General features: G+C 42.5%; 1 protein-coding gene across 1 annotated transcript; it reads left to right on the forward strand.

Moving 5' to 3' along the window:
* Positions 1–1,001: 1,001 nt before the first annotated feature.
* On the forward strand, positions 1,002–1,751 carry LOC147959473 (uncharacterized). The gene has a single exon (XM_087532671.1). It carries the CDS (start codon positions 1,002–1,004, stop codon positions 1,749–1,751), a length of 750 nt encoding a protein of 249 aa, XP_087388797.1.
* Positions 1,752–27,046: the final 25,295 nt, after the last annotated feature.

A 27,046-nucleotide genomic window follows, 5' to 3' on the forward strand; every position in this document is an offset into this window, starting at 1 on the left:
GTGTTGGGGACACAGGAGACTCTTTGTTATTTGGTTGCAGGGTTGTTTGAGAGATACCATCTTCATCCTACATCTTCCACGGATTGATAAACCTTAGTTCATCCACTTGAGGGAAATTTGCTACTGTCCTACAAGACTCTGCACTTGGAGGCCCAACACGAGTCTACAAGAAGAAGGTTGCGGAGTAGACATCATGTACTAGTAGATTTTTTTGGTCCATGATCTTGATTTTATGGATCAGACGATCCATTTGATTGTGACTGCTGAAAACTTTGGTTGAGTTAGTTGTTATTGTCCTGTTCAATCTGGATTTTGTGTAAACCCGATGAATAATTAATCATCATGCTTTTGTACCTTCTAAAAGCTAGGGTTAGATATTGCTGCCCTTTTCAACTCGTCTTTGACCCATATTTTCTTTTATACAAACCATAGCTTCTATCAAGAAGCATCATGATTCCAAGAGGGAACTTGGTCACATGATCTGTGTGTGAAATGACATACGCTGTATCTTCCCGTCTTGATTTATTTTATAGAGGCAACATGCAACTGTGCTAAACAAATGAAATTATTCAGGGTTCATTTCGCCTTTTTATACATTGAATTTCCTAGGAATTTTTAACAAATAGCCACCACATTATTATGGCAAACGGTTGTATTAGTCCAACCGTGGGCATTCAACTAACCATTTACTACCACGGGCAGCTGTTTGATTAGATGGGACGATTGTGAGTAGTCCGCCGCGCACGCCGCGAGCGCTGCAATTTATTGCTAGTTTTGGACTTTTGTTTTGGCTGCCTCGGGAAGGTACGTAGAACAATCATCCATTCTCATCTACAAGCACCGCCGCCGAGGATCACCACCTGCTGCGAGATGGAGGACGAGCCGACCAACAAGCGGGGGCGGGTTGAGCCAGAACCGCAAGAGCTTCCGGCGAACGTGGACTTCATCAGTAGCCTCCCCGACGAGATGTTGGTAACCATCATATCCCACCTCCCCATCAAATGTGGCGTGCGAACCACTGTCCTCTCACGGCGGTGGCGCCCCCTCTGGCACTCCACCCCCTGTACCTCATCGTCAACCATGAGTTCTGTAGCGGGGAGCAGCAATGCCTGGACGCATTGTCCCATGTCCTCGCCACGCACCATGGGTCGGTCAGACGCCTTGCTATCGGCAGGCTCAGTCCCCACAATAATACTGAACCCAGGTTGCACTACTGGTTCCTATCCCTAGCCTTGGATCGGCCCGAGGAGCTCAACTTTCATGCTGGACGTCCTTGCTCGCTGCCACCGTCCGTGCTCCGCCTTGCGCCCATGCTGCGCCACCCTACATTCAGGCGGTGCATTTTCCCCCGGATCGATGTCGCGCGTGCTCTTCATCTCCCTGAACTTAAGCACCTTGAGCGCATTGCCGTCCGCATCTCGAAGGAGGATTTGGAGCGCATGCTCGTCGGTTATACAACGCTCGAGTACCTTCATATTCATGTGATGGATGGGTTCAGTAGCCTCCACATCACCTCAACGAATGTCCGTGCGATTTATGTGCATTACAGGCGCCACCCAAGGCTGTCAGTTGAGGTGTTTCACAATATTGTCATTGAGAATGCGCCTTTCCTCGAGAGATTGTATGTACTTGATAAATTAGGTCCAGCAAGAATCAGGGTCACTCACGCACCGAAATTGACAGTGTTGGGCTATTCATGTGCTGAATTCAACGAACTTGTTACTGGATCATTATCCATTCAGGTACAATAGTCTTCTTCTTCTCCTTATATATTATTGGACAACACATTTTATCTAATTGTTGTTGATCTATATGTTCGCCTGTCATCCAGAAAATGATTCCCATAAGCTTGACCTGGCCTCTACACACAGTGATGGTCTTGGCACTACAATCAGTCGGCCCTATCTGGATGAAGTTGTTAGATTCCTTAGATGCTTTCCTTTCATGGAGAAGCTATACATCGAGGTGATGCTCCTTTCTATTAATTGTTAACCACAATGGAGCTCATTTTTTTGTTACTTTTACCCATGATTACAATGACAAATGTAGAATGATTTCTAAAGGAAATATGAAGGATTTCAATACATATATTTTTGAGATGCTAGTGTTGTACGCGTTTTATTCCTTTGCCCGACATGCTTTTGTGATAAAAGTTTGTCATGAAAGATTGAAGATGGCATTTCACCCTTTTCATGTATCTTAGAAATCCTGTAAATCAAAGAGGCCCGAAGTGTTCAAATCTACAACTAGGCAGTAATATGTTGTCTTCGTTTGCAGATACTAGGAGGCCCGAAAGTAGAAAATGTTGGGGAATATAACAATACCATTGAATGCCTTGATCTTCATCTCAAAGAAATTACTTTTAACGAGTACCGAGGCACCACACCAGAAATTAAATTCGCCAGTTTCTTTGTTGAGAAAGCAAGGTTGCTCAAAGTAATGAGGTTTGCCCTATATTTACTACGCAGAAGTGAATGGATTGCTAAAGGGCGCATGTGTCTACAGCTGAATGGAAAAGGCTCTGCACAAGCTGAATTTCAGTTTGTAACTTCATATGACAGATTATTCGGAAGTCACTGTATCGGGCCGCTATATGAATTCTCGGTGGCTGATCCTTTCGTAGAAATAATGCATGAAAAAGATTATGAAGAAGATGAATTTTATGTGTCTGAATAGTTTGAACCTTGTAATCTTTGAATTTGGGTCTTGTAATGCTGGAATTTGAACATTGCAATATTTATAGTATTTGTTATATAACGTAACTGGATGTTTAATTTAGTTTTGCAATCATGTCCTATTATAAGTATATATATGATGTTCTTCTGTACACAGAGCATAGATGTTGTGCAGACAGAGCATATCACATCGCACACGGACCACACTAGGTAACCCGTCGGTGATGAATTCATCAGTCGCAAATAGTTATATACCAGCAAGCGTTTGCCCACAACACACGGCTTATTCCATCACAAACAGCTCGGATGGATCAACTGTATGCCAAGTATCGCACACACAACTCTAATCTGATTCGTGCTTGATGTCTCAGCCATCGCTCGCACAATTTATCTTATTTGCCACGTATCACTATGCCTGGCCTCTGCTAGCGTCCCTCTGCGTGCCCTGCTCGCCATTAGGTGTCATAGCGCGATGTGCTCACAGTTAGGCACCATGGCGCGCTCTGCTCGCGTCCGTCGGCGTGCTCTGCTCGCATACCTCCACGCGCTCAGCTTGTGGACAACTTTTCCTTGCGTGTTCAACTGCTATATGCATAATTGCATATATATATATATGGTTGCTCACCATTGAGGCGCCGCGGAGCGCTCTGCTCACGTCCCTGCACGCGCGCTCTGCCAGTAGTTGGGGCCTGCGCACGATTATATTGGGGCCCCCATATGCATGAGGTTGCGCCGCGCGCGTGCCCACGATGTAGTTACGTGCAACATGATGGAATTACACACTGCAAATTAGAACTGCCATCCAGGCATGTGGATATTCCAGGCCGTCAGGCTTCCCCATTAATTCCCGCGGCCATTATAACCTTAGTCTCTTCAACCTTTCGATATCGCCCCACAACACAACAAGCACACCCACAACGAGACATATAGAGAGAATATCTAGCAGTGCTCCAATGGAGTTCGGCAAGCATAAATTGGAGACCCACGCAAGGGAGATGGAGCTCTTGGTGGTGTACACCATCGACTTGGCCGTGGTGGAGGACTACATCAACACCGTGGAGTAGTTGCTTGCTCGAGACAAGTACATGGTGGTCGGCATCGACCTCCAGTACACTGGCGGTCGTCCCGACAAAGATCATAAGGTTTCCATCGCCTAGTTGTGCGTGCGCCATCATGTCCTCATCTACCACTACTGCATGGCCACAAAGCCTTGCGACCGTTTTGCCAGGTTTGTCAACAGCACCAACTACAAGTTCGCTATGGTGGAAACCTCCGACGATGTAAAAGCGCTCATGGTTATGGGCTTGGCCTACAAGAACCTTGTCGAAATCTGTGACCACTACAGGGTCTGGGGCAGCATGAAGAAGGACTCCCTGGTTGAACTCGCCTCGGCCATCATTGACCCCTACTACGAAAAGATGAAGTAGGATGCCAACAGAACAAGTCCCGTATCCTGGCACGGTGCCTAAATGCGGCAACTAGATGAACCTCACCTCAGGGGCGCGACCAAGAGCGTGTACGCATGCTACAAAATGCACAGGCGGATCGTTGACATGAGGAAGTACCTCGTTCCCAAAATCGACGCAGCCGGATCGAGCCACAAGCAGAGAGTAGCGACAAGCGTCACAAGGAGTAGATGATGATTAGATGATCGTTTATCCTAGTTAATTATGCATGTAATATACAGTTTACTTTGGTGTGTGAAAATGCCATGTGTGTAGTAGCCACCTATGTAATTATGCATGTAATAGTTTACTTTGGTGTGTGCAAATGTCATATGTTTAGTAGTAGCCACCTATGTAATTTGATATTTAATTTGGTTATGCAACCATGTTCTTATAAGTGTGTATATATGTGTTGTTGTTCTGTATGCAATCCCATCATACAACACACACATCTTATTAGCAGCAATCGTTTGTGTTATTATCAGTCTTCGCACACATTTCTGATTACAGACCTGCTTGCCACCTATCACACACATCTTGTTAAATTGAACCGTTTATGTCCTCTTCGCTCAACGCAAGCAGTTCATCCAAGTGGACTGTTTGCCCTCTATCGCACACACCTTGGTCTGGCTGACCGTTTCTTTTGCTCTGCCTAATCACAAACAGTTCATCCGAGTGAACTATATGCCGTCAATCGCACACACCTTGAACTGGCTGACCATTTCTATTCTGTTGCGTAATCACAAACAGTTAATCTGAGTGAACTGTATGACGTACATCGCACACGCTGTCATCTGGCTACGCATTTCCGTTGTTCTGCCTCATCGCAAACATTTCATTAAAGTGAACCGTATGCCCCTCATCGCACACGTAAGTAAAATCTGAACCATCTTTGATGTATCCTCAATCGCAAATGTTTTGCATCTTTTTTAACGGTTTTTTACATCACCATTTGCGATTAATGCATCGCACACAATTTCGTCGAAGTGTCTCTGATTATAGTGTCGCGTTAGCAGCATCCTGTAGTAGTGACTCCTGTGCTAGATCACGCAATTCACAAACTGTCATGGGATTGCCAAGACCATGACATTTCCAACATAATGCATTCATTGCTCCCAGTGGTCCTCGAGGAAGGCCGCCATAGATATCGATCTGTTAGATATGGTGTCCACCCTTGTCTATAACCTGCCATGAGACTCCAAGGCCGGGAAGGCAGGCCAACCGCCCCCCGGATTAGCCTGAGAGTTTGCGCAAACATCAAGAACGAGGACATGCCATGTCCGCCGGTAGGAAAAGACACATCGCTGGTGGAATCCCAATCAAGTAGGTAAACCCTATATCGCATGGGGTAGGTGTATCATATGTTCCTAACACCGTCGTATACTTGCGCGCAAGCCAGCAGGCCGCGACCCAATCTTGCTCACTTCGCTCACTAGTTTTTTATCGATTTTTTTCTGCTATTGGTCTGGTAGGAAAATCTGAAGGAAATATGCCCTATAGGCAATAATAAAGTTATTATTTATTTCCTTATATCATGATAAATGTTTATTATTCATGCTAGAATTGTATTAACCGGAAACATGATACATGTGTGAATACATAGACAAACAGAGTGTCACTAGTATGCCTCTACTTGACTAGCTCGTTGATCAAAGATGGTTATGTTTCCTAGCCATAGACAAAGAGTTATCATTTGATTAACGGGATCACATCATTAGGAGAATGATGTGATTGACTTGACCCATTCCGTTAGCTTAGCACTTGATCGTTTAGTTTGTTGCTATTGCTTTCTTCATGACTTATACATGTTCCTATGACTATGAGATTATGCAACTCCCGTTTACCGGAGGAACACTTTGTGTGCTACCAAATGTCACAACGTGACTGGGTGATTATAAAGGTGCTCTATAGGTGTCTCCGAAGGTACTTGTTGGGTTGGCGTATTTCGAGATTAGGATTTGTCACTCCGATTGTCGGAGAGGTATCTCTGGGCCTACTCGGTAATACACATCACTTAAGCCTTGCAAGCATTGCAACTAATGAGTTAGTTGCAGGATGATGTGTTACGGAACGAGTAAAGAGACATGCCGGTAATGAGATTGAACTAGGTATTGAGATACCGACGATCGAATCTCGGGCAAGTAACATACCGATGACAAAAGGAACAACGTATGTTATTATGCGGTTTGACCGATAAAGATCTTCGTAGAATATGTAGGAGCCAATATGAGCATCCAGGTTCCACTATTGGTTATTGACCGGAGACGTGCCTCGGTCATGTCGAGATAGTTCTCGAACCCGTAGGGTCCGCACGCTTAAAGTTTGATGACGGTTATATTATGAGTTTATGAGTTTTGATGTACCGAAGGTAGTTCGGAGTCCCGGATGAGATCGGGGACATGATGAGGAGTCTCGAAATGGTCGGGACGTAAAGATCGCTATATTGGACAACTATATTCGGACATCGGAAAGGTTCCGAGTGATTCGGGTATTTTTCGGAGTACCAGGGAGCTACGGGAATACGGGGAAGAAGTATATGGGCCTTATTGGGCTTTAGGGGAGAGAGAGAGAGGCAGGCTGCACCCCCCCCAATGACTAGTCCGAATTGGACTAGGGGGAGGGGCGGCGCCCCCTCCTTCCTTCTCTTCCCTCTTCCCCTTCCTTGTCCCCTACTCCTACTACTTGGAAAGGGGAGGAATCCTACTCCCAGTGGGAGTAGGACTCCTCCAGGGCGCGCCATAGGGGCCGGCCCTCTCCTCCTCCTCCTCCACTCCTTTATATACGGGGAGGGAGGCACCCCTTGGAGACACAACAATTGATCCCTTGGATCTCTTAGCCGTGTGCGGTGCCCCCCTCCACCATAATCCACCTCGGTCATATCGTAGCGGTGCTTAGGCGAAGCCCTACGTCGGTAGAACATCATCATCATCACCACGCCGTCGTGTTGATGGAACTCTCCATCAAAACTCGGCTGGATCAGAGTTCGAGGGACGTCATCGAGTTGAACATGTGCAGAACTCGGAGGTGCCCTTCGTTCGGTGCTTGATCGGTCCGATCGTGAAGACGTACGACTACATAAACTGCGTTGTGCTAACGCTTCCGCTTTTGGTCTACGAGGGTACGTGGACACACTCTCCCCTCTCGTTGCTATGCATCACCATGATCTTGCGTGTGCGTAGGAATTTTTTTAAAATTACTACGTTCCCCAACAGTTGTATCAGAGCCTGGTTTTATGCGTAGATGTCATATGCACGAGTAGAACACAAGTGAGTTGCGGGCGATACAAGCCATACTGCTTACCAGCATGTTATACTTTGGTTTGGCGGTATTGTTGGATGAAGCGGCCCGGACCGACATTACGCGTACGCTTACGCGAGATTGGTTCTACCGACATGCTTTGCACATAGGTGGCTGGCGGGTGTCAGTTTCTCCAACTTTAGTTGAACCAAGCGTGGCTACGCCCGGTCCTTGAGAAGGTTAAAACAACACTAACTTGACGAACTATCGTTGTGGTTTTGATGTGTAGGTAAGAACGGTTCTTTCTCAGCCCGTAGTAGCCACGTAAAACTTGCAACAACAAAGTAGAGGACGTCTAACTTGTTTTTGCGGGGCATGTTGTGATGTGATATGGTCAAGACTTGATGAGATGTAAGTTGTTGTATGAGATGATCATGTTTTGTTGAAGTTATCAGCAATTGGCAGAAGCCTTATGGTTGTCTCTTTATTGCATAAGATGCAAGTGCCAAATAATTGCTTTACTTTACCGCTATCCGATAGCAATAGTTGCAAGAGCAATAGTTGGTGAGACGAGCATGTGACGACACATTGATATAGATCAAGATGATGGAGATCATGGTGTCATGCAGGTAACGATGGAGATCATGACGATGCTTTGCAGATAAAGATCAAAGACACAAGATGACGATGGCCATATCATGTCACATATTTTGATTGCATGTGATGTTTATCTTTTATACATCTTACTTTGCTTAGTTATGACAGTAGCATTATAAGATGATCTATCACTGAATTTCAAGATAAAAGTGTTCTCCCTGAGTATGCACCATTGCCAAAGTTCATCGTGCCCAGACACCACATGATGATCGGGTGTGATAAGCTCTACGTCCATCTACAACGGGTGCAAGATAGTTTTGCACACGCAGAAATACTCGGGTTAAACTTGATGAGCCTAGCATATGCAGATATGGCATCGGAACACTGGAGACCGAAAGGTCGAGCGTGAATCATATAGTAGATATGATCAACATAATGATGTTCACCATTGAAAACTACTCCATTTCACGTGATGATCGGTTATGGTTTAGTTGATATGGATCACGTGATCACTTAGATGATTAGAGGGATGTCTATCTAAGTGGGAGTTCTTAAGTAATATGATTAATTGGACTCTAATTTATCATGAACTTAGTACTGATAGTATTTGCATATCTATGTTGTAGATCAATAGCTCGCGTTATTGCTTCCCTATGTTTTATATGTGTTCCTAGAGAAAACTAAGTTGAAAGATGATAGTAGCAATGATGCGGACTGGGTCTGTGATCTGAGGTTTATCATCATTGCTGCACAGAAGAATTATGTCCTTGATGCACCGCTAGGTGACTAACCTATTGCAGGAGCAGATGCGGACGTTATGAACGTTTGGCTAGCTCAATATGATGACTACTTGATAGTTTAGTGCACCATGCTTAACAGCTTAGAATCGGGATTTCAAAGACGTTTTGAACGTCATGGACCATATGAGATGTTCCAGGAGTTGAAATTAATATTGCAAGCAAATACCCGATTTGAGAGATATGAAGTCTCCAACAAGTTCTATAGCTAAAAGATGGAGGAGAATAGCTCAAGCAGTGAGCATGTGCTCAGATTGTCTGGGTACTACAATCGCTTGAATCAAGTGGGAGTTAATCTTCCAGATAAAATAGTGATTGACAGAATTCTCTAGTCGCCATCACCAAGTTAGTAGAACTTCGTGATGAACTATAGTATGCAAGGGATGACGTAAATGATTCCCGAGCTTTTCATGATGATGAAATCGATGAAGGTAGAAATCAAGAAAGAGCATCAAGTGTTGATGATTAACAAGACCACTAGTTTCAAGAAAAGGGCAAAGGGGAAGAAAGGGAACTTCAAGAAGAATGGAAAGCAAGTTGCTGCTCAAGTGAAGAAGCCCAAGTCTAGACCTAAGCCTGAGACTAAGTGCTTCTACTGCAAAGGGGCTGGTCATTGGAAGCGGAAATGCTCTGAATATTTAGTGGATAAGAAGGATGGCAAAGTGGACAAGGGTATATTTGATATACAGGTTATTGATGTGTACCTTACTAGTATTTATAGTAGCCCCTGGGTATTTGATACTTGTTCGGTTGCTAAAAATTAGTAACTGGAAACAGGAGTTACAGAATAAATAGAGACTAGTTAAGGGTGAAGTAACGATGTGTGTTGGAAGTGGTTCCAAGATTGATATGATCATCATCGTACACTCCCTATACTTTCGGGATTAGTGTTAAACCTAAATAAATGTTATTTGGCGTTTGTGTTGAGCATGAATATGATTTGATCATGTTTATTGCAATACGGTTATTCATTTAAAATCAGAGAATAATTGTTGTTTTGTTTACATGAATAAAACCTTCTTTGGTTATACACCCAATGAAATTGGTTTGTTGGATCTCGATCGTAGTGATACACATATTCATAATATTGAAGCCAAAAGGATAGTCCAACTTATATGTGGCACTGCCGTTTGGGTCATATTGGTATAAAGTGCATGAAAAAACTCCATGTTGATGGGCTTTTGGAATCACTTGATTATGAATCAGTTGATGCTTGCGAACCATGCCTCATGGGCAAGATGACTAAAACTCCGTTCTCCGGAACAATGGAGTGAGCAACAGATTTGTTGGAAATCATACATACTGATGTATATGGTCCGATGAATATTGAGGCTCGCGGCGGGTATCATTATTTTCTGACCTTCACAGATGATTGAGCAGATATGCGTATATCTACTTGATGAAACATAAGTCTGAAACATTTGAAAAGTTCAAAGAATTTCAGAGTGAAGTGGAAAATCATCGTGACAAGAAAGTGAAGTTTCTACGATTTGATCACGGAGACGAATATTTGAGTTACGAGTTTGGCCTTCGGTTAAAACAATGTGAAACAGTTTCACTACTCATGCCACATGGAACACCACAGTGTAATGGTGTGTCCGAACGTCATAACCGTACTTTATTGGATATAGTGCAATCTATGATGTTTCTTACCGATTTACCACTATAGTTTTGGGGTTATGCATTAGAGACAGCTACATTCACGTTAAATAGGGCACCATCTGAATCCGTGGAGATGACACCGTATAAACTATGGTTTGGCGAGAAACCTAAAGTTGTCGTTTCTTAAAAGTTTGGAGCGACAATGCTTATGTGAAAAAGTTTCAACCTGATAAGCTTGAACCCAAATTGGAGAAGTGCTTCTTCATAGGATACCCAAAAAATGCCACTTGGGAGGATGCCGACTTCATCAAAGGTCTCTTTCCGGAGTTCTATACAGCTCCTATTCGTGGTTGGTGCCCTAATTCCAACACTTGACAATGCTTGTTGGGTACACCTTCTATCACAGATCTGAAGGCAAGATCTTTGTTGCTGAGAATGGATCCTTTCTGGAGAAGGAGTTTCTCTCGAAAGAAGTGAGTGGGAGGAAAGTAGAACTTGATGAGGTAATTTTACCTGCTCCCTTAATGGAAAGTAGTTCATCACAGAAATCTGTTCCTGTGACTCCTACACCAACTAGTGAGGAAGCTAATGATGATGACCATGTAACTTCAGATCAAGTTACTACCGAACCTCGTAGGTAAACCAGAGTGAGATCCGCACCAGAGTGGTATGGTAATCCTGTTCTGGAGGTCATGTTACTTGACCATGACGAACCTACGAACTATGAGGAAGCGATGATGAGCCCAGATTCCGCGAAATGGCTTGAGGCCATGAAATCTGAGATGAGATCCATGTATGAGAACAAAGTATGGACTTTGATTGACTTGCCCAATGATCGGCGAGCCATTGAGATTAAATGGATCTTCAAGAGGAAGACGGACGCTGATAGTAGTGTTACTATCTACAAAGCTAGAATTGTCGCAAAAGGTTTTCGACAAGTTCAAGGTGTTGACTACGATGAGAGTTTCTCACTCGTATCTATGCTTAAGTCTGTCCGAATCATATTAGCAATTGTCGCATTTTATGAAATCTGGCAAATGGATAAACAAAACTGCATTCCTTACTGGATTTACTAAAGAAGAGTTGTATATGATGCGACCAGAAGGTTTTATTAATCCTAAAGGTGCTAACAAAATATGCAAGCTCCAGCGATCCATCTATGGACTGGTGCAAGCATCTCTGAGTTGGAATATACGCTTTGATAAGTTGATCAAAGCATATAGTTTTATACAGACTTGTGGTGAAGCCTATATTTACAAGAAAGTGAGTGGGAGCACTACAGCATTTCTGATAAGTATATGTAAATGACATATTGTTGATTGAAAATAATGTAGAATTATTCTGCAAAGCATAAAGGAGTGTTTGAAAGGAGTTTTTCAAAGAAAGACCTCGGTGAAGCTGCTTACATATTGTGCATCAAGATCTATAGAGATAGATCAAGACGCTTGATAAGTTTTTTCAATGAGTACATACCTTGACAAAATTTTGAAGTAGTTCAAAATGGAATAGTCAAAGAAAGAGTTCTTGCCTGTGTTACAAGGTGTGAAATTGAGTAAGACTCAAAGCCCGACCACGACAGAAGATAGAAAGAGAATGAAAGTCATTCCCTATGCCTTAGCCATAGGTTCTATAAAGTATGCCATGTTGTGTACCAGATCTATTGTATACCCTACACTGTTTTTTTGGCAAGGGAGTACAATAGTGATCTAGGAGTAGATCACTGGACAACGGTCAAAATTATCCTTAGTGGAATAAGGATATGTTTCTCGATTATGGAGGTGACAAAAGGTTCAACGTAAAGGGTTACGTCGATGCAAATTTTGACACTGGTCCAGATGACTCTAAGTCTCAATCTGGATACATTTTGAAAGTGGGAACAATTAGCTAGAGTAGCTCCGTGCAGAGCATTGTTCACATGGAAATTTGTAAAATACATACGGATCTGAATGTGGCAGACTCGTAGACTAAACTTCTCTCACAAGCAAAACATGATCACACCTTAGTACTCTTTGGGTGTTAATCACATAGCGATGTGAACTAGATTGTTGACTCTAGTAAACCCTTTGGGTGTTGGTCACATGACGATGTGAACTATGGGTGCTAATCGCATGGTGATGTGAACTATTGGTGTTAAATCACATGGCGATGTGAACTAGATTATTGACTCTAGTACAAGTGGGAGACTAAAGGAAATATGCCCTAGAGGCAATAATAAAGTTATTATTTATTTCCTTATATCATGATAAATGTTTATTATTCATGCTAGAATTGTATTAACCGAAAACATGATACATGTGTGAATACATAGACAAACAGAGTGTCACTAGTATGCCTCTACTTGACTAGCTCGTTGATCAAAGATGGTTATGTTTCCTAGCCATAGACAAAGAGTTGTCATTTGATTAACGGGATCACATCATTAGGAGAATGATGTGATTGACTTGACCCATTCTATTAGCTTAGCACTTGATCATTTAGTTTGTTGCTATTGCTTTCTTCATGACTTATACATGTTCCTATGACTATGAGATTATGCAACTCCCATTTACCGGAGGAACACTTTGTGTGCTACCAAATGTCACAACGTAACTGGGTGATTATAAAGGTGCTCTACATGTGTCTCCGAACGTACTTGTTGGGTTGGCGTATTTCGAGATTAGGATTTGTCACTCCGATTGTCGGAGAGGTATCTCTGGGCCCACTCGGTAATACACATCACTTAAGCCTTGCAAGTATTGCAACTAATGAGTTAGTTGCGGGATGATGTGTCACGGAATGAGTAAAGAGACTTGCCGATAACGAGATTGAACTAGGTATTGAGATACCTGTTGGGAAACATAGTAATTTCAAAAAAAATCCTACGCACACGCAAGATCATGGTGATGCATAGCAATGAGAGGGGAGAGTGTTGTCCACGTACCCTCGTAGACCGAAAGCGGAAGCGTTAGCACAACGCGGTTGATGTAGTCGTACGTCTTCATGATCCGACCGATCAAGTACCGAATGTACGGCACCTCCGAGTTCAGCACACGTTCAGCCCGATGACGTCCCTCGAACTCCGATCTAGCCGAGTGTTGAGGGAGAGTTTTGTCAGCACGACGGCGTGGTGACAATGTTGATGTTCTACCAACGCAGGGCTTCGCCTAAGCACCGCTACAGTATTATCGAGGTGGACTATGGTGGAGAGGGGCAGCGCACACGGCTAAGAGATCAATGATCAATTGTTGTGTCTCTGGGGTGCCCCCCTGCCCCCATATATAAAGGAGCAAGGGGGGTGTGACCGGCCATAGGAGGAGGCGCGTCGGAGGAGTCCTACTCCCACCGAGAGTAGGACTCCCCTCCTTTTTCCTAGTTGGATTAGGACTTGGGGGAAGGAGGAGAGAGGGGAAAGGAAAAGGGGGCGCCCCCCCTCCTTGTCCAATTCGGACTTGGGGGAGGGGCGCGCGTCTACCCCTTGGCCGCCTCTCCTCTTCCTCCACTTGGGCCCATAAGGCCCAATAACCTCCGGGGGGTTCCGGTAACCCCTCCGGTACTCCGGTAAAATCACTATTTCACCCGGAACACTTCCGATATCCAAACATAGGCTTCCAATATATCAATCTCCATGTCTCGACCATTTCGAGACTCCTCGTCATGTCCGTGATCACATCCGGGACTCCGAACAACCTTCGGTACATCAAAACACATAAACTCATAATAAAACTGTCATCGTAACGTTAAGTGTGCGGTACGGGTTCGAGAACTATGTAGACATGACCGAGACACGTCTGCGGTTAATAACCAATAGCAGAACCTGGATGCTCATATTGGCTCCTACATATTCTACGAAGATCTTTATCGGTCAGACCGCATAACAACATACGTTGTTCCCTTTGTCATCGGTATGTTACTTGCCCGAGATTCAATCGTCGGTATCTCAATACCTAGTTCAATCTCGTTACCGTCAAGTCTCTTTACTCGTTCCGTAATACATCATCCTGCAACTAACTCATTAGTTGCAATGCTTGCAAGGCTTAAGTGATGTGCATTACCGAGAAGGCCCGAAGATACCTCTCCGACAATTGGAATGACAAATCCTAATCTCGAAATACGCCAACCCAACAAGTACCTTCGGAGACACCTGTAGAGCACCTTTATAATCACCCAGTTACGTTGTGACGTTTGGTAGCACACAAAGTGTTCCTCTGGTAAACGGGAGTTGCATAATCTCATAGTCATAGGAACATGTATAAGACATGAAGAAAGCGATAGCAGATTACTAAACGACCGTGTGCTAGGCTAACGGAATGGGTCATGTCAATCACATCATTCTCCTAATGATGCGACCCCGTTAATCAAATGACAACGCATGTCTATGGTTAGGAAACATAACCATCTTTGATCAACGAGCTAGTCAAGTAGAGGCATACTAGTGACAATCTGTTTGTCTATGTATTCACACATGTATTATGTTTCGGGTTGATACAATTCTAGCATGAGTAATAAACATTTATCATGATATAAGGAAATAAATAATAACTTTATTATTGCCTCTAGGGCATATTTCCTTCAGTCTCCCACTTGCACTAGAGTCAATAATCTAGATTACACAGTAATGATTCTAACACCCATGGAGCCTTGGTGCTGATCATGTTTTGCTCATGGAAGAGGCTTAGTCAATGGGTCTGCAACATTCAGATCCGTATGTATCTTGCAAATTTCTATGTCTCCCACCTGGACTAAATCCCGGATGGAGTTGAAGCATCTCTTGATGTGTTTGGTTCTCTTGTGAAATCTGGATTCCTTCGCCAAGGCAATTGCACCAGTATTGTCACAAAAGATTTTCATTGGACCTGATGCACTAGGTATGACACCTAGATCGGATATGAACTCCTTCATCCAGACTCCTTCATTTGCTGCTTCTGAAGCAGCTATGTATTCCGCTTCACACATAGATCCTACCACGACGCTTTGTTTAGAACTGCACCAACTAACAGCTCCACCGTTCAATGTAAATACATATCCGGTTTGCGATCTAGAATCATCCGGATCAGTGTCAAAGCTTGCATCAACGTAACCATTTACGATGAGCTCTTTTTCACCTCCATAAATGAGAAACATATCCTTAGTCCTTTTCAGGTACTTCAGAATGTTCTTGACAGCTGTCCAGTGATCCACTCCTGGATTACTTTGGTACCTCCCTGCTAGACTTATAGAAAGGCACACATCAGGTCTGGTACACAGCATTGCATACATGATAGAGCCTATGGCTGAAGCATGGGGAACATCTTTCATTTTCTCTCTATCTTATGCAGTGGTCGGGCATTGAGTCTTACTCAACTTCACACCTTGTAACACAGGCAAGAACCCTTTCTTTGCTTGATCCATTTTGAACTTCTTCAAAACTTTGTCAAGGTATGTGCTTTGTGAAAGTCCAATTAAGCGTCTTGATCTATCTCTATAGATCTTAATGCCCAATATATAAGCAGCTTCACCGAGGTCTTTCATTGAAAAACTCTTATTCAAGTATCCCTTTATGCTATCCAGAAATTCTATATCATTTCCAATCAGCAATATGTCATCCACATATAATATCAGAAATGCTACAGAGCTCCCACTCACTTTCTTGTAAATACAGGCTTCTCCAAAAGTCTGTATAAAACCAAATGCTTTGATCACACTATCAAAGCATTTATTCCAACTCTGAGAGGCTTGCACCAGTCCATAAATGGATCGCTGGAGCTTGCACACTTTGTTAGCTCCCTTTGGATCGACAAAACCTTCCGGTTGCATCATATAAAACTCTTCTTCCAGAAATCCATTCAAGAATGCAGTTTTGACATCCATCTGCCATATTTCATAATCATAAAACGCGGTAATTGCTAACATGATTTAGACAGACTTAAGCATCGATACGGGTGAGAAGGTCTCATCATAGTCAATCCCTTGAACTTGTCGAAAACATTTCGCAACAAGTCGAGCTTTGTAGACAGTAACCTTTCCGTCAACGTCAGTCTTCTTCTTGAAGATCCATTTATTCTCAATTGCTTGCCGATGGCAAGTCAACCAAAGTCCATACTTTGTTCTCATACATGGATACCATCTCAGATTTCATGGCCTCAAGCCATTTTGCGGAATCTGGGCTCACCATCGCTTCTTCATAGTTCGTAGGTTCATCATGATCTAGTAGCATGACTTCCAGAACAGGATTGCCGTACCACTCTGGTGTGGATCTTACTCTGGTTGATCTACGAGGTTCAGTAGTAACTTGATCTGAAGTTTCATGATCATCATCATTAACTTCCTCACTAATTGGTGTAGGCGTCACAGAAACCGGTTTCTGTGATGAACTACTTTCCAATAAGGGAGCAGGTACAGTTACCTCATCAAGTTCTACTTTCCTCCCACTCACTTCTTTCGAGGGAAACTCCTTCTCTAGAAAGTATCCATTCTTAGCAATGAATGTCTTGCCTTCGGATCTATGATAGAAGATGTACCCAACAGTCTCCTTTGGGTATCCTATGAAGACATATTTCTCCGATTTGGGTTCGAGCTTATCAGGTTGAAGCTTTTTCACATAAGCATCGCAGCCCCAAACTTTAAGAAACGACAACTTTGGTTTCTTGCCAAACCACAGTTCATAAGGCGTCGTCTCAATGGATTTTGATGGTGCCCTATTTAACGTGAATGCGGCCGTCTCTAAAGGATAACCCCAAAATGATAGCGGTAAATCTGTAAGAGACATCATAGATCGCACCATATCTAGTAAAGTACGATTACGACGTTCGGACACACCATTACGCTGTGGTGTTCCAGGTGGTGTGAGTTGCGAAACTATTCCGCATTGTTTCAAATGTAGACCAAACTCGTAACTCAAATATTCTCCTCCACGATCAGATTGTAGAAACTTTATTTTCTTGCTACGATGATTTTCAACTTCACTCTGAAATTCTTTGAACTTTTCAAATGTTTCAGACTTATGCTTCATTAAGTAGATATACCCATATCTGCTTAAATCATCTGTGAAGGTGAGAAAATAATGATATCCGACACAAGCCTCAACATTCATCGGACCACATACATCTGTATGTATGATTTCCAACAAATTTGTTGCTCTCTCCATAGTACCGGAGAACGGTGTTTTAGTCATCTTGCCCATGAGGCACGGTTCCCAAGTACCAAGTGATTCATAATCAAGTGGTTCCAAAAGTCCATCAGTATGGAGTTTCTTCATGCGCTTTACACCGATATGACCTAAACGGCAGTGCCACAAATAAGTTGCACTATCATTATCAACTCTGCATCTTTTGGCTTCAACATTATGAATATGTGTATCACTACTATCGAGATTCATCAAAAATAGACCACCCTTCAAGGGTGCATGACCATAAAAGATATTACTCATATAAATAGAACAACCATTATTATCTGATTTAAATGAATAACCGTCTCGCATCAAACAAGATCCAGATATAATGTTCATGCTCAAGGCTGGCACCAAATAACAATTATTTAGGTCTAATACTAATCTCGAAGGTAGATGTAGAGGTAGTGTGCCGACCGCGATCACATCGACTTTGGAACCATTTCCCACGCGCATCGTCACCTCGTCCTTTGCCAGTGTTCGCTTAATCCGTAGTCCCTATTTCGAGTTGCAAATATTAGCAACAGAACTAGTATCAAATACCCAGGTGCTACTGCAAGCTCTAGTAAGGTACACATCAATAACATGTATATCACATATACCTTTGTTCACTTTGCCATCCTTCTTATCCGCCAAATACTTGGGGCGGTTCCGCTTCCAGTGACCAGTCTGCTTGCAGTAGAAGCACTCAGTCTCACGCTTAGGTCCAGACTTGGGTTTCTTCTCCTGAGCAGCAACTTGCTTGCTGTTCTTCTTGAAGTTCCCCTTCTTCTTCCCTTTACCCTTTTTCTTGAAACTGGTGGTCTTATTGACCATCAACACTTGATGCTCCTTCTTGATTTCTACCTCCGCTGCTTTTAGCATTGCGAAGAGCTCGGGAATTGTCTTATTCATCCCTTGCATATTATAGTTCATCACGAAGCTTTTGTAGCTTGGTGGCAGTGATTGAAGAACTCTATCAATGACACTATCAACTTGAAGATTAACTCCCAGCTGAGTCAAGTGATTATGGTACCCAGACATTCTGAGTATATGCTCACTGACAGAACTATTCTCCTCCATCTTGCAGCTGTAGAACTTATTGGAGACTTCATATCTCTCAATCCGGACATTTGCTTGAAATATTAACTTCAACTCCTGGAACATCTCATATGCTCCATGACGTTCAAAACGTCGTTGAAGTCCCGGTTCTAAGCCATAAAGCATGGCACACTGAACTATCGAGTAGTCATCAGCTTTGCTCTGCCAGGCGTTCTTAACGTCTGCAGTTGCATCAGCAGCAGGCCTGGCACTCAGCGGTGGTTCCAGGACGTAATTCTTCTAAGCAGCAATGAGGATAATCCTCAAGTTACGGACCCAGTCCGTGTAATTGCTACCATCATCTTTCAACTTTGCTTTCTCAAGGAACGCATTAAAATTCAATGGAACAACATCACGGGCCATCTATCTACAAACAACATAGACAAGCAAGATACTATCAGGTACTAAGTTCATGATAAATTTAAGTTCAATTAATCATATTACTTAAGAACTCCCACTTAGAAAGACATCCCTCTAATCCTCTAAGTGATCATGTGATCCAAATCAACTAAACCATAACCGATCATCACGTGAAATGGAGTAGCTTTCAATGGTGAACATCACTATGTTGATCATATCTACTATATGATTCACGCTCGACCTTTCGGTCTCAGTGTTCCGAGGCCATATCTGCATATGCTAGGCTCGTCAAATTTAACCTGAGTATTCTGCGTGTGCAAAACTGGCTTGCACCCATTGTAGATGGACGTAGAGCTTATCACACCCGATCATCACGTGGTGTCTGGGCACGATGAACTTTGGCAACGGTGCATACTCAGGGAGAACACTTTTATCTTGAAATTTAGTGAGAGATCATCTTATAATGCTATGCTATCGTCAATCAAAGCAAGATAAGATGCATAAAAGATAAACATCACATGCAATCAATATAAGTGATATGATATGGCCATCATCATCTTGTGCTTGTGATCTCCATCTCCGAAGCACCGTCATGATCACCATCGTCACCGGCGCGACACCTTAATCTCCATCGTAGCATCGTTGTCATCTCGCCAATCTTATGCTTCCACGACTATCGCTACCGCTTAGTGATAAAGTAAAGCATTACATGGCAATTGCATTGCATACAATAAAGCAACAACCATATGGCTCCTGCCAGTTGCCGATAACTCGGTTACAAAACATGATCATCTCATACAATAAAATTTAGCATCATGTCTTGACCATATCACATCACAACATGCCCTGCAAAAACAAGTTAGACGTGCTCTACTTTGTTGTTGCAAGTTTTACGTGGCTGCTATGGGCTTAGCAAGAACCGTTCTTACCTACGCGTCAAAAACCACAACGATAGTTTGTCAAGTTGGTGATGTTTTAACCTTCGCAAGGACCAGGCGTAGCCACACTCGGTTCAACTAAAGTTGGAGAAACTGACACCCACCAGCCACCTGTGTGCAAAGCACGTCGGTAGAACCAGTCTCGCGTAAGCGTACGCGTAATGTCGGTCCGGGCCGCTTCATCCAACAATACCGCCGAACCAAAGTATGACATGCTGGTAAGCAGTATGACATGCTGGTAAGCAGTATGACTTATATCGCCCACAACTCACTTGTGTTCTACTCGTGCATATAACATCAACGCATAAAACCTGGCTCGGATACCACTGTTGGGAAATGTAGTAATTTCAAAAAAAATCCTACGCACACGCAAGATCATGGTGATGCATAGCAACGAGAGGGGAGAGTGTTGTCCACGTACCCTCGTAGACCGAAAGCGTAAGCGTTAGCACAACGCGTTTGATGTAGTCGTACGTCTTCACGATCCGACCGATCAAGTACCGAACGTACGGCACCTCCGAGTTCAGCACACGTTCAGCCCGATGACGTCCCTCGAACTCCGATCCAGCCGAGTGTTGAGGGAGAGTTTCGTTAGCACGATGGCGTGGTGACGATGTTGATGTTCTACCGACGCAGGGCTTCGCCTAAGCACCGCTACAGTATTATCGAGGTGGACTATGGTGGAGAGGGGCACCGCACACGGCTAAGAGATCAATGATCAATTGTTGTGTCTCTGGGGTGCCCCCCTGCCCCCGTATATAAAGGAGCAAGGGGGTGCGACCGGCCATAGGAGGAGGCGCGTCGGAGGAGTCCTACTCCCACCAGGAGTAGGACTCCCCTCCTTTTTCCTAGTTGGATTAGGACTTGGGGGAAGGAGGAGAGAGGGGAAAGGAAAAGGGGGCGCCCCCCCTCCTTGTCCAATTCAGACTGGGGGGGAGGGGCGCGCGACTGCCCCTTGGCCGCCTCTCCTCTTCCTCCACTTGGGCCCATAAGGCCCAATAACCTCCGGGGGTTCCGTTAACCCCTCCCGCACTCTGGTAAAATCACTATTTCACTCAGAACACTTCCGATATCCAAACGTAGGCTTCCAATATATCAATCTTCATGTCTCGACCATTTCGAGACTCCTTGTCATGTCCATGATCACATCCGGGACTCCGAACAACCTTCGGTACATGAAAACACATAAACTCATAATAAAATTGTCATCGTAACGTTAAGCGTGTGGACCCTACGGGTTCGAGAACTATGTAGACATGACAGAGACACGTCTCCGGTCAATAACCAATAGCGGAACCTGGATGCTCATATTGGCTCCTACATATTCTACGAAGATCTTTATCGGTCAGACCGCATAACAACATACGTTGTTCCCTTTGTCATCGGTATGTTACTTGCCCGAGATTCGATCGTCGGTATCTCAGTACCTGGTTCAATCTCGTTACCGGCAAGTCTCTTTACTCGTTCCATAATACATCATCTCGCAACTAACTCATTAGTTGCAATGCTTGCAAGGCTTAAGTGATGTGCATTATTGAGAGGGCCCGGAGATACCTCTCCGACAATCGGAGTGACAAATCCTAATCTCGAAATACGCCAACCCAACAAGTACCTTTGGAGACACCTGTAGAGCACCTTTATAATCACCCAGTTACGTTGTGACGTTTGGTAGCACACAAAGTGTTCCTCCGGTAAACGGGAGTTGCATAATCTCATAGTCATAGTAACATGTATAAGTCATGAAGAAAGCAATAGCAGAATACTAAACGATCGTGTGCTAAGCTAATGGAATGGGTCATGTCAATCACATCATTCTCCTAATGATGTGACCCCGTTAATCAAATGACAACTCATGTCTATGGTTAGAAAACATAACCATCTTTGATCAACGAGCTAGTCAAGTAGAGGCATACTAGTGACAATCTGTTTGTCTATGTATTCACACATGTATTATGTTTCCGGTTAATACAATTCTAGCATGAATAATAAACATTTATCATGGTATAATAAAATAAATAATAACTTTATTATTGCCTCTAGGGCATATTTCCTTCAATACCGACGATTGAATCTCGGGCAAGTAACATACCGATGATAAAAGGAACAACGTGTGTTGTTATGCGGTTTGACCAATAAAGATCTTCGTAGAATATGTAGGAGCCAATATGAGCATCCAGGTTCCGCTATTGGTTATTGACCGGAGACGTGCCTCGGTCATGTCTACATAGTTCTCGAACCCGTAGGGTCCGCATGCTTAAAGTTCGATGACGGTTATATTATGAGTTTATGAGTTTTGATGTACCAAAGGTAGTTCGGAGTCCCGGATGATATCAGGGGCATGACGAGGAGTCTCGAAATGGTCGAGACGTAAAGATCGATATATTGGACGACTATATTCGGACATCAGAAAGGTTCCGAGTGATTCGGATATTTTTCGAAGTACCGGGGAGCTACGAGAATACGGGGAAGAAGTATATGGGCCTTATTGGGCTTTAGGGGAGAGAGAGAGGCAGGCTGCGCCCCCCCCCCCACCCAATGACTAGTCCGAATTGGACTAGGGGGAGGGGCGGCGCCCCCTCCTTCCTTCTCTTCCCTCTTCCCCTTCCTTGTCCCCTACTCCTACTACTTGGAAAGGGGAGGAATCCTACTCCCGGTGGGAGTAGGACTCCTCCAAGGCACGCCATAGGGGCCAACCCTCTCCTCCTCCTCCACTCCTTTATATACGGGGAGGGAGGCACCCCTTGGAGACACAACAATTGATCCCTTGGATCTCTTAGCCGTGTGCGGTGCCCCCTCCACCATAATCCACCTCGGTCATATCGTAGCAGTGCTTAGGCGAAGCCCTACATCGGTAGAACATCATCATCGTCACCACGTCGTCGTGCTGACGGAACTCTCCCTTAAAGCTCGGCTAGATCGGAGTTCGAGGGACGTCATCGAGTTGAACGTGTGCAGAACTCGGAGGTGACGTGCGTTCGGTGCTTGATCGGTCGGATCGTGAAGACGTACGACTACATCAACCGCGTTGTGCTAACTCTTCCGCTTTCGGTCTACGAGGGTACGTGGACACACTCTCCCCTCTCGTTGCTATGCATCACCATGATCTTGCGTGTGCGTAGGAATTTTTTTGAAATTACTACGTTCCTCAACAAAAACACCAATCAATTTTTTAAACACCGTTGAATAATTATTATGAAATAAAAAAGTATATGGATATTTAAAAAAGATCATGAATCCGAATTAAGTTGGTGAACTTGATTTTTTTGTGAATTTGTCAAAAGTTCAAGAGTTTGGAAAGAGTCATGCATTTAGTAAAAGTTCATGCATTCTTTAGAACTTCCTAAATAATAAGTTTTTTGTGAATTAGAAATAACGTCACAGACCCAAAAGAATTCATGCATTTTTAAAAAGTTTGCGAATTGTGAAAGTGTTCACGAATTTTAAAATATCTTGGGATATTTTAAAAAGTTCATATTGTTTTAAAAAATTAGGATTTAAGAAATATTCACAAATTCAAAGTTAGGTTTTAAAAATTTGAAAAAGTTTGCATAGTAAAAAAATCATAAATTTGAGAAATAAAAATAAACAAAAAAATAAATGAAAAGAAGGGTAAAGAATATAAAAAGTGATAAGGTAAAATAGGGAATAAACTGGAAAACTGAAGAGTCCGAATAGAAAACCGGCTGAAAACAGAAATAAAAAAAGTAGAACAGAAAACTAATGTTTCTAAAATGGTAACCTGAGAAGAAGAAAAAAAGCAAGCATGGGGTGCGCAAAAGTAAATGGGCTAAGGCCCAAAGTCGAACGGGGTGTGCACTTTCTATCATAACAGAAGAAAACAAAATCACTACTTGAGGAGTATCCCTTCCAAAGATCACTTCTATCTCTCCATGTTCTGACAACTGGCGCGCTATATGTGCGCCACTTGTTGCAACATGGGAGTTTCCCCCCTTTTTCCGTATATTTGTTTATTCAAAATATTTTATTTTTTAAACTGTGTATCAAAATTTCGAACCATTTCCACCCTTGGATTCCTCACATTGAGACATCCAAAACTATATCCTATGTCGATAGATTTTGATGGACATTTTTTCATGAAAAAACCACACCGGGAGCATGTTTTTTTCGCTTTTCGGAAGTCGTTTCGGAGAGCACGGTCGTGCCTCTCACGAAAACAAATATGTGCCTCTCAAGGAAGCAAAACCGTGCCTCTCAAGGAAGGAAAAAAAAGAAAACACATTCTTTTGGTTGCCGAGAGGCACGGTCGTACCTCTCGCGGAACAAATTTGTACCCCTCGCGGAACCAAAACCATGCCTCTCACAGAAGCAAAAACTGTGTTTTTTTTACTGTTTTTAGAGGCACGACCGCGCCTCTCGCGGAAGTAAAACCGTATCTCTTGCGAGGTAAAACCTTATCTCTCGCGAAAGTAAAAAACACGTTATTTTTTTTCTTTTCGGAGAGCGGGCACGACAGTGCCTCTCGCGAAAACAAAAAAAACACATTTTTCCCGTTTCTGAAAGGTCGTGCCTCTCGCGGAAGCAAACCCGTACAACTCATGAAAGAAAAAAAACCATTTTTTCATGTAACATTTTTTTCCATGGAAAAGCTAAGGAAAGCTGATGAAAAACTGAAAAGTCAAAAAAAATCTGGAAAAAAACATCTAAAAAACCAAAAACGCGTATGAGAAGATAGAAAAAAACAAAATCCATATGAAGCGCTCAGGGCGACACACGTGGTGGCGGCTGAAAGCGCGCCAAGTTACGTGCTCTCAGCACATCCCAAGTGACTGGAATTTCCTATTGGACCGTTGAAAGGCTTGCGAATGAGTGCTCATGACCAGAATTTTCTATTGGACGCATGCTGCTTCAAACTGTCTAGGTTTTGAGGGGGGAGATCCAGCGATCGTTCGACTGGGCCGGCCTGTTTAAGCTTTCATCGTCCCTCGTTTTGGGAGCCTTTTAGAGGTTCTCAGCCAATCTTTTTTCCTTGTTCTGTGTTCTTTCGTTTTCGTTTTTTTTTCTTTTTTCTGTTTTTTTCGTTGTCTTGTTTCCTTTTCTTTGTCTTTGTCTTTGTCTTTTCCTGTTTTCTTTTTTCTTTTTTTGTTTCTCTATTTGTTTTTTCTTTTGTCTTGTTTTTTCTTAGAAATGTTTAAAAAATTGTGTTTCCAAAATTATTCGGAAGTTTAGAAAATTATTTCAAAAGTTAAAAAACTGTTTGTGTTTTTTCAAAAAACTTCAAAAATTTAAAATTAAAAAATGTTCAAAATATTTGAATTTGTTTGACTTTCCAAAAAATGCCATGATATTTTCAAATAAAATACTATGTTTTTTAAAAACTGTTCGTGTTTTACAAAATTTGTTCAAATATTTCAAAAAATGTTCTGAATTTTACTTTTTTGTTCACGCGTTCAAAATTGTTTGTGATTCCAAATTTTGGAATTCTTTCTCCATTTGAAAATTTGTTCTAAAATTTAAAAAAATGGTTGTCCTTTAGAAAATTGTTCACAAATTATGAAAATTTTCAAAATTCAAAATTTGATCGTGATATCATAAATTTTTTGGTTTTATCAAAACAAAATCATACGGCCGAAATTTTAATTAAAATTTGGAAAATTGTAAAGGATTTTCTTCAAACAGTGTCAAGTCTTATACTTTATTTAGTTCATTTAGTTTTCAGCTATACACTGGTCAACCGAGCTGTTATATTGTAGTGGCTAGAAGCTTGCGAGCACAAGTTGGCAGTCCTGTGTTCGATTCGCAGCCATTGTGCCCTACCTTTTATTTTTGCCATTTTCACCTGGTATTCGCGGCGCACTGCAACGGGCTGGCCCAAATAGCGCACCGCGACGACGTGCCTGTGCGAAAGCGCATCATTTTGACGCAGAATGCGTCACATAGGAACTCCCCTCATGAGTTAGTTGCTCTCGAAAGAAAGCTGCGCTTAAGGCCCTATTTGGTTCAGCTTTTATCGACAGATTCCGCTGCCGCGTAGCAGAATCTGAACCAAAAGGACGAACCCAGCAAAATCCGATTCCAGAAATCCGCTGTCAAAATCTGAACTAAAAGCGGAAGCAGTCCAGGACGTGCTTTCCAAAATCTGATACCGTTGCGGGCCAAAATCTGAAAATGTTGTATCAGCTAGTTTGTCAAATGACCTACATCTTTTTCACATCAGATTTCCCACAGCTGTTTTTCCACAACAGATTTTTCACAGCTACTTTTAGAAAATCCACAGCCGAACCAAACAGGGCCTAAGTCGCTGAATAAAGTTTTGCAGACTAGCGTCATGTGCGTGTTTATACCTCGCCTGGCGCCAGCTGGAACGTACCATCGCTTACAGCAAAGTCCTGTTGGGCCGGCCCAATTTGCCTCCTGCTTCATTTTTATATCTTTTTTCATTCGTTTCTAAATTCTCTTGTTAAAAGTTCCGACTTTTTGCTAAATAAACATATTCCAAAATTTATATTTACCAATAAAATTCAAATCGTGAATTCATAAAATGTAAATGCAGTGTACAAACTTTGTTAGAGTTATTTAGTTTTTTTACGTGACAGTTGCAAAATATTCACGTGTTTCCAAAACTGTACTTAACATTTTCTAAAAAAGTTTATACAATATCATTGAATTTTTGTAAAATTCAAAAGTAATGTTAATTGCCAGTCAAAAAATAGTATGTCATACTTTAAAAAATGTTCACATGTTTGAAAAAAGTTTATAAAATGGAAAATAAATGTACACATAGTTTAAGAAAAATATTCAGCATTTAATTAAAAAATGTTTAAGATGCTTGAAAAAATGTTCAAAAGCTGTATTTAAAAAAACATTAGTCATGTATTTCAATAATGTTCAAGCATATGTAAAACATATTTTATACGTGAAGGAGAAATGTATGATTTGTATTAAAAAGTGTAATTTTTAAAAATGTTAATCTTTTATTTAAAAAAAATATTACACATATATGAAAAATGTTATTGACGTACATCGTGTATTTGAAAAATGTGCGGCATGCATAAAAAATGGGTTCCATGTGTAGATACACGTGTACTGAAAAAACAGACATGCATTTTAGAAAAAAGAAGAAAACCCAAAGAAAACCAGTGAAGAAACAAGTAAAACAAAAGAAACCAAGGGGAAAAAAAGGGGAAACCCATGGTGAAAATCAAAGAAAATGGAAATAACCTAGCGAAAACCA

This window comes from Triticum urartu, chromosome 7A (genome assembly GCF_056163025.1).
Source record: "Triticum urartu cultivar PI428250 chromosome 7A, HENAU_Tu73, whole genome shotgun sequence".
Taxonomy (NCBI): domain Eukaryota; kingdom Viridiplantae; phylum Streptophyta; class Magnoliopsida; order Poales; family Poaceae; genus Triticum; species Triticum urartu.

What these genes read in the sequence shown, in the direction of transcription:
- LOC147959473 (XM_087532671.1), top strand. Translation starts at nt 1,002, where the DNA reads ATGTGGCGTGCGAACCACTGTCCTCTCACGGCGGTGGCGCCCCCTCTG.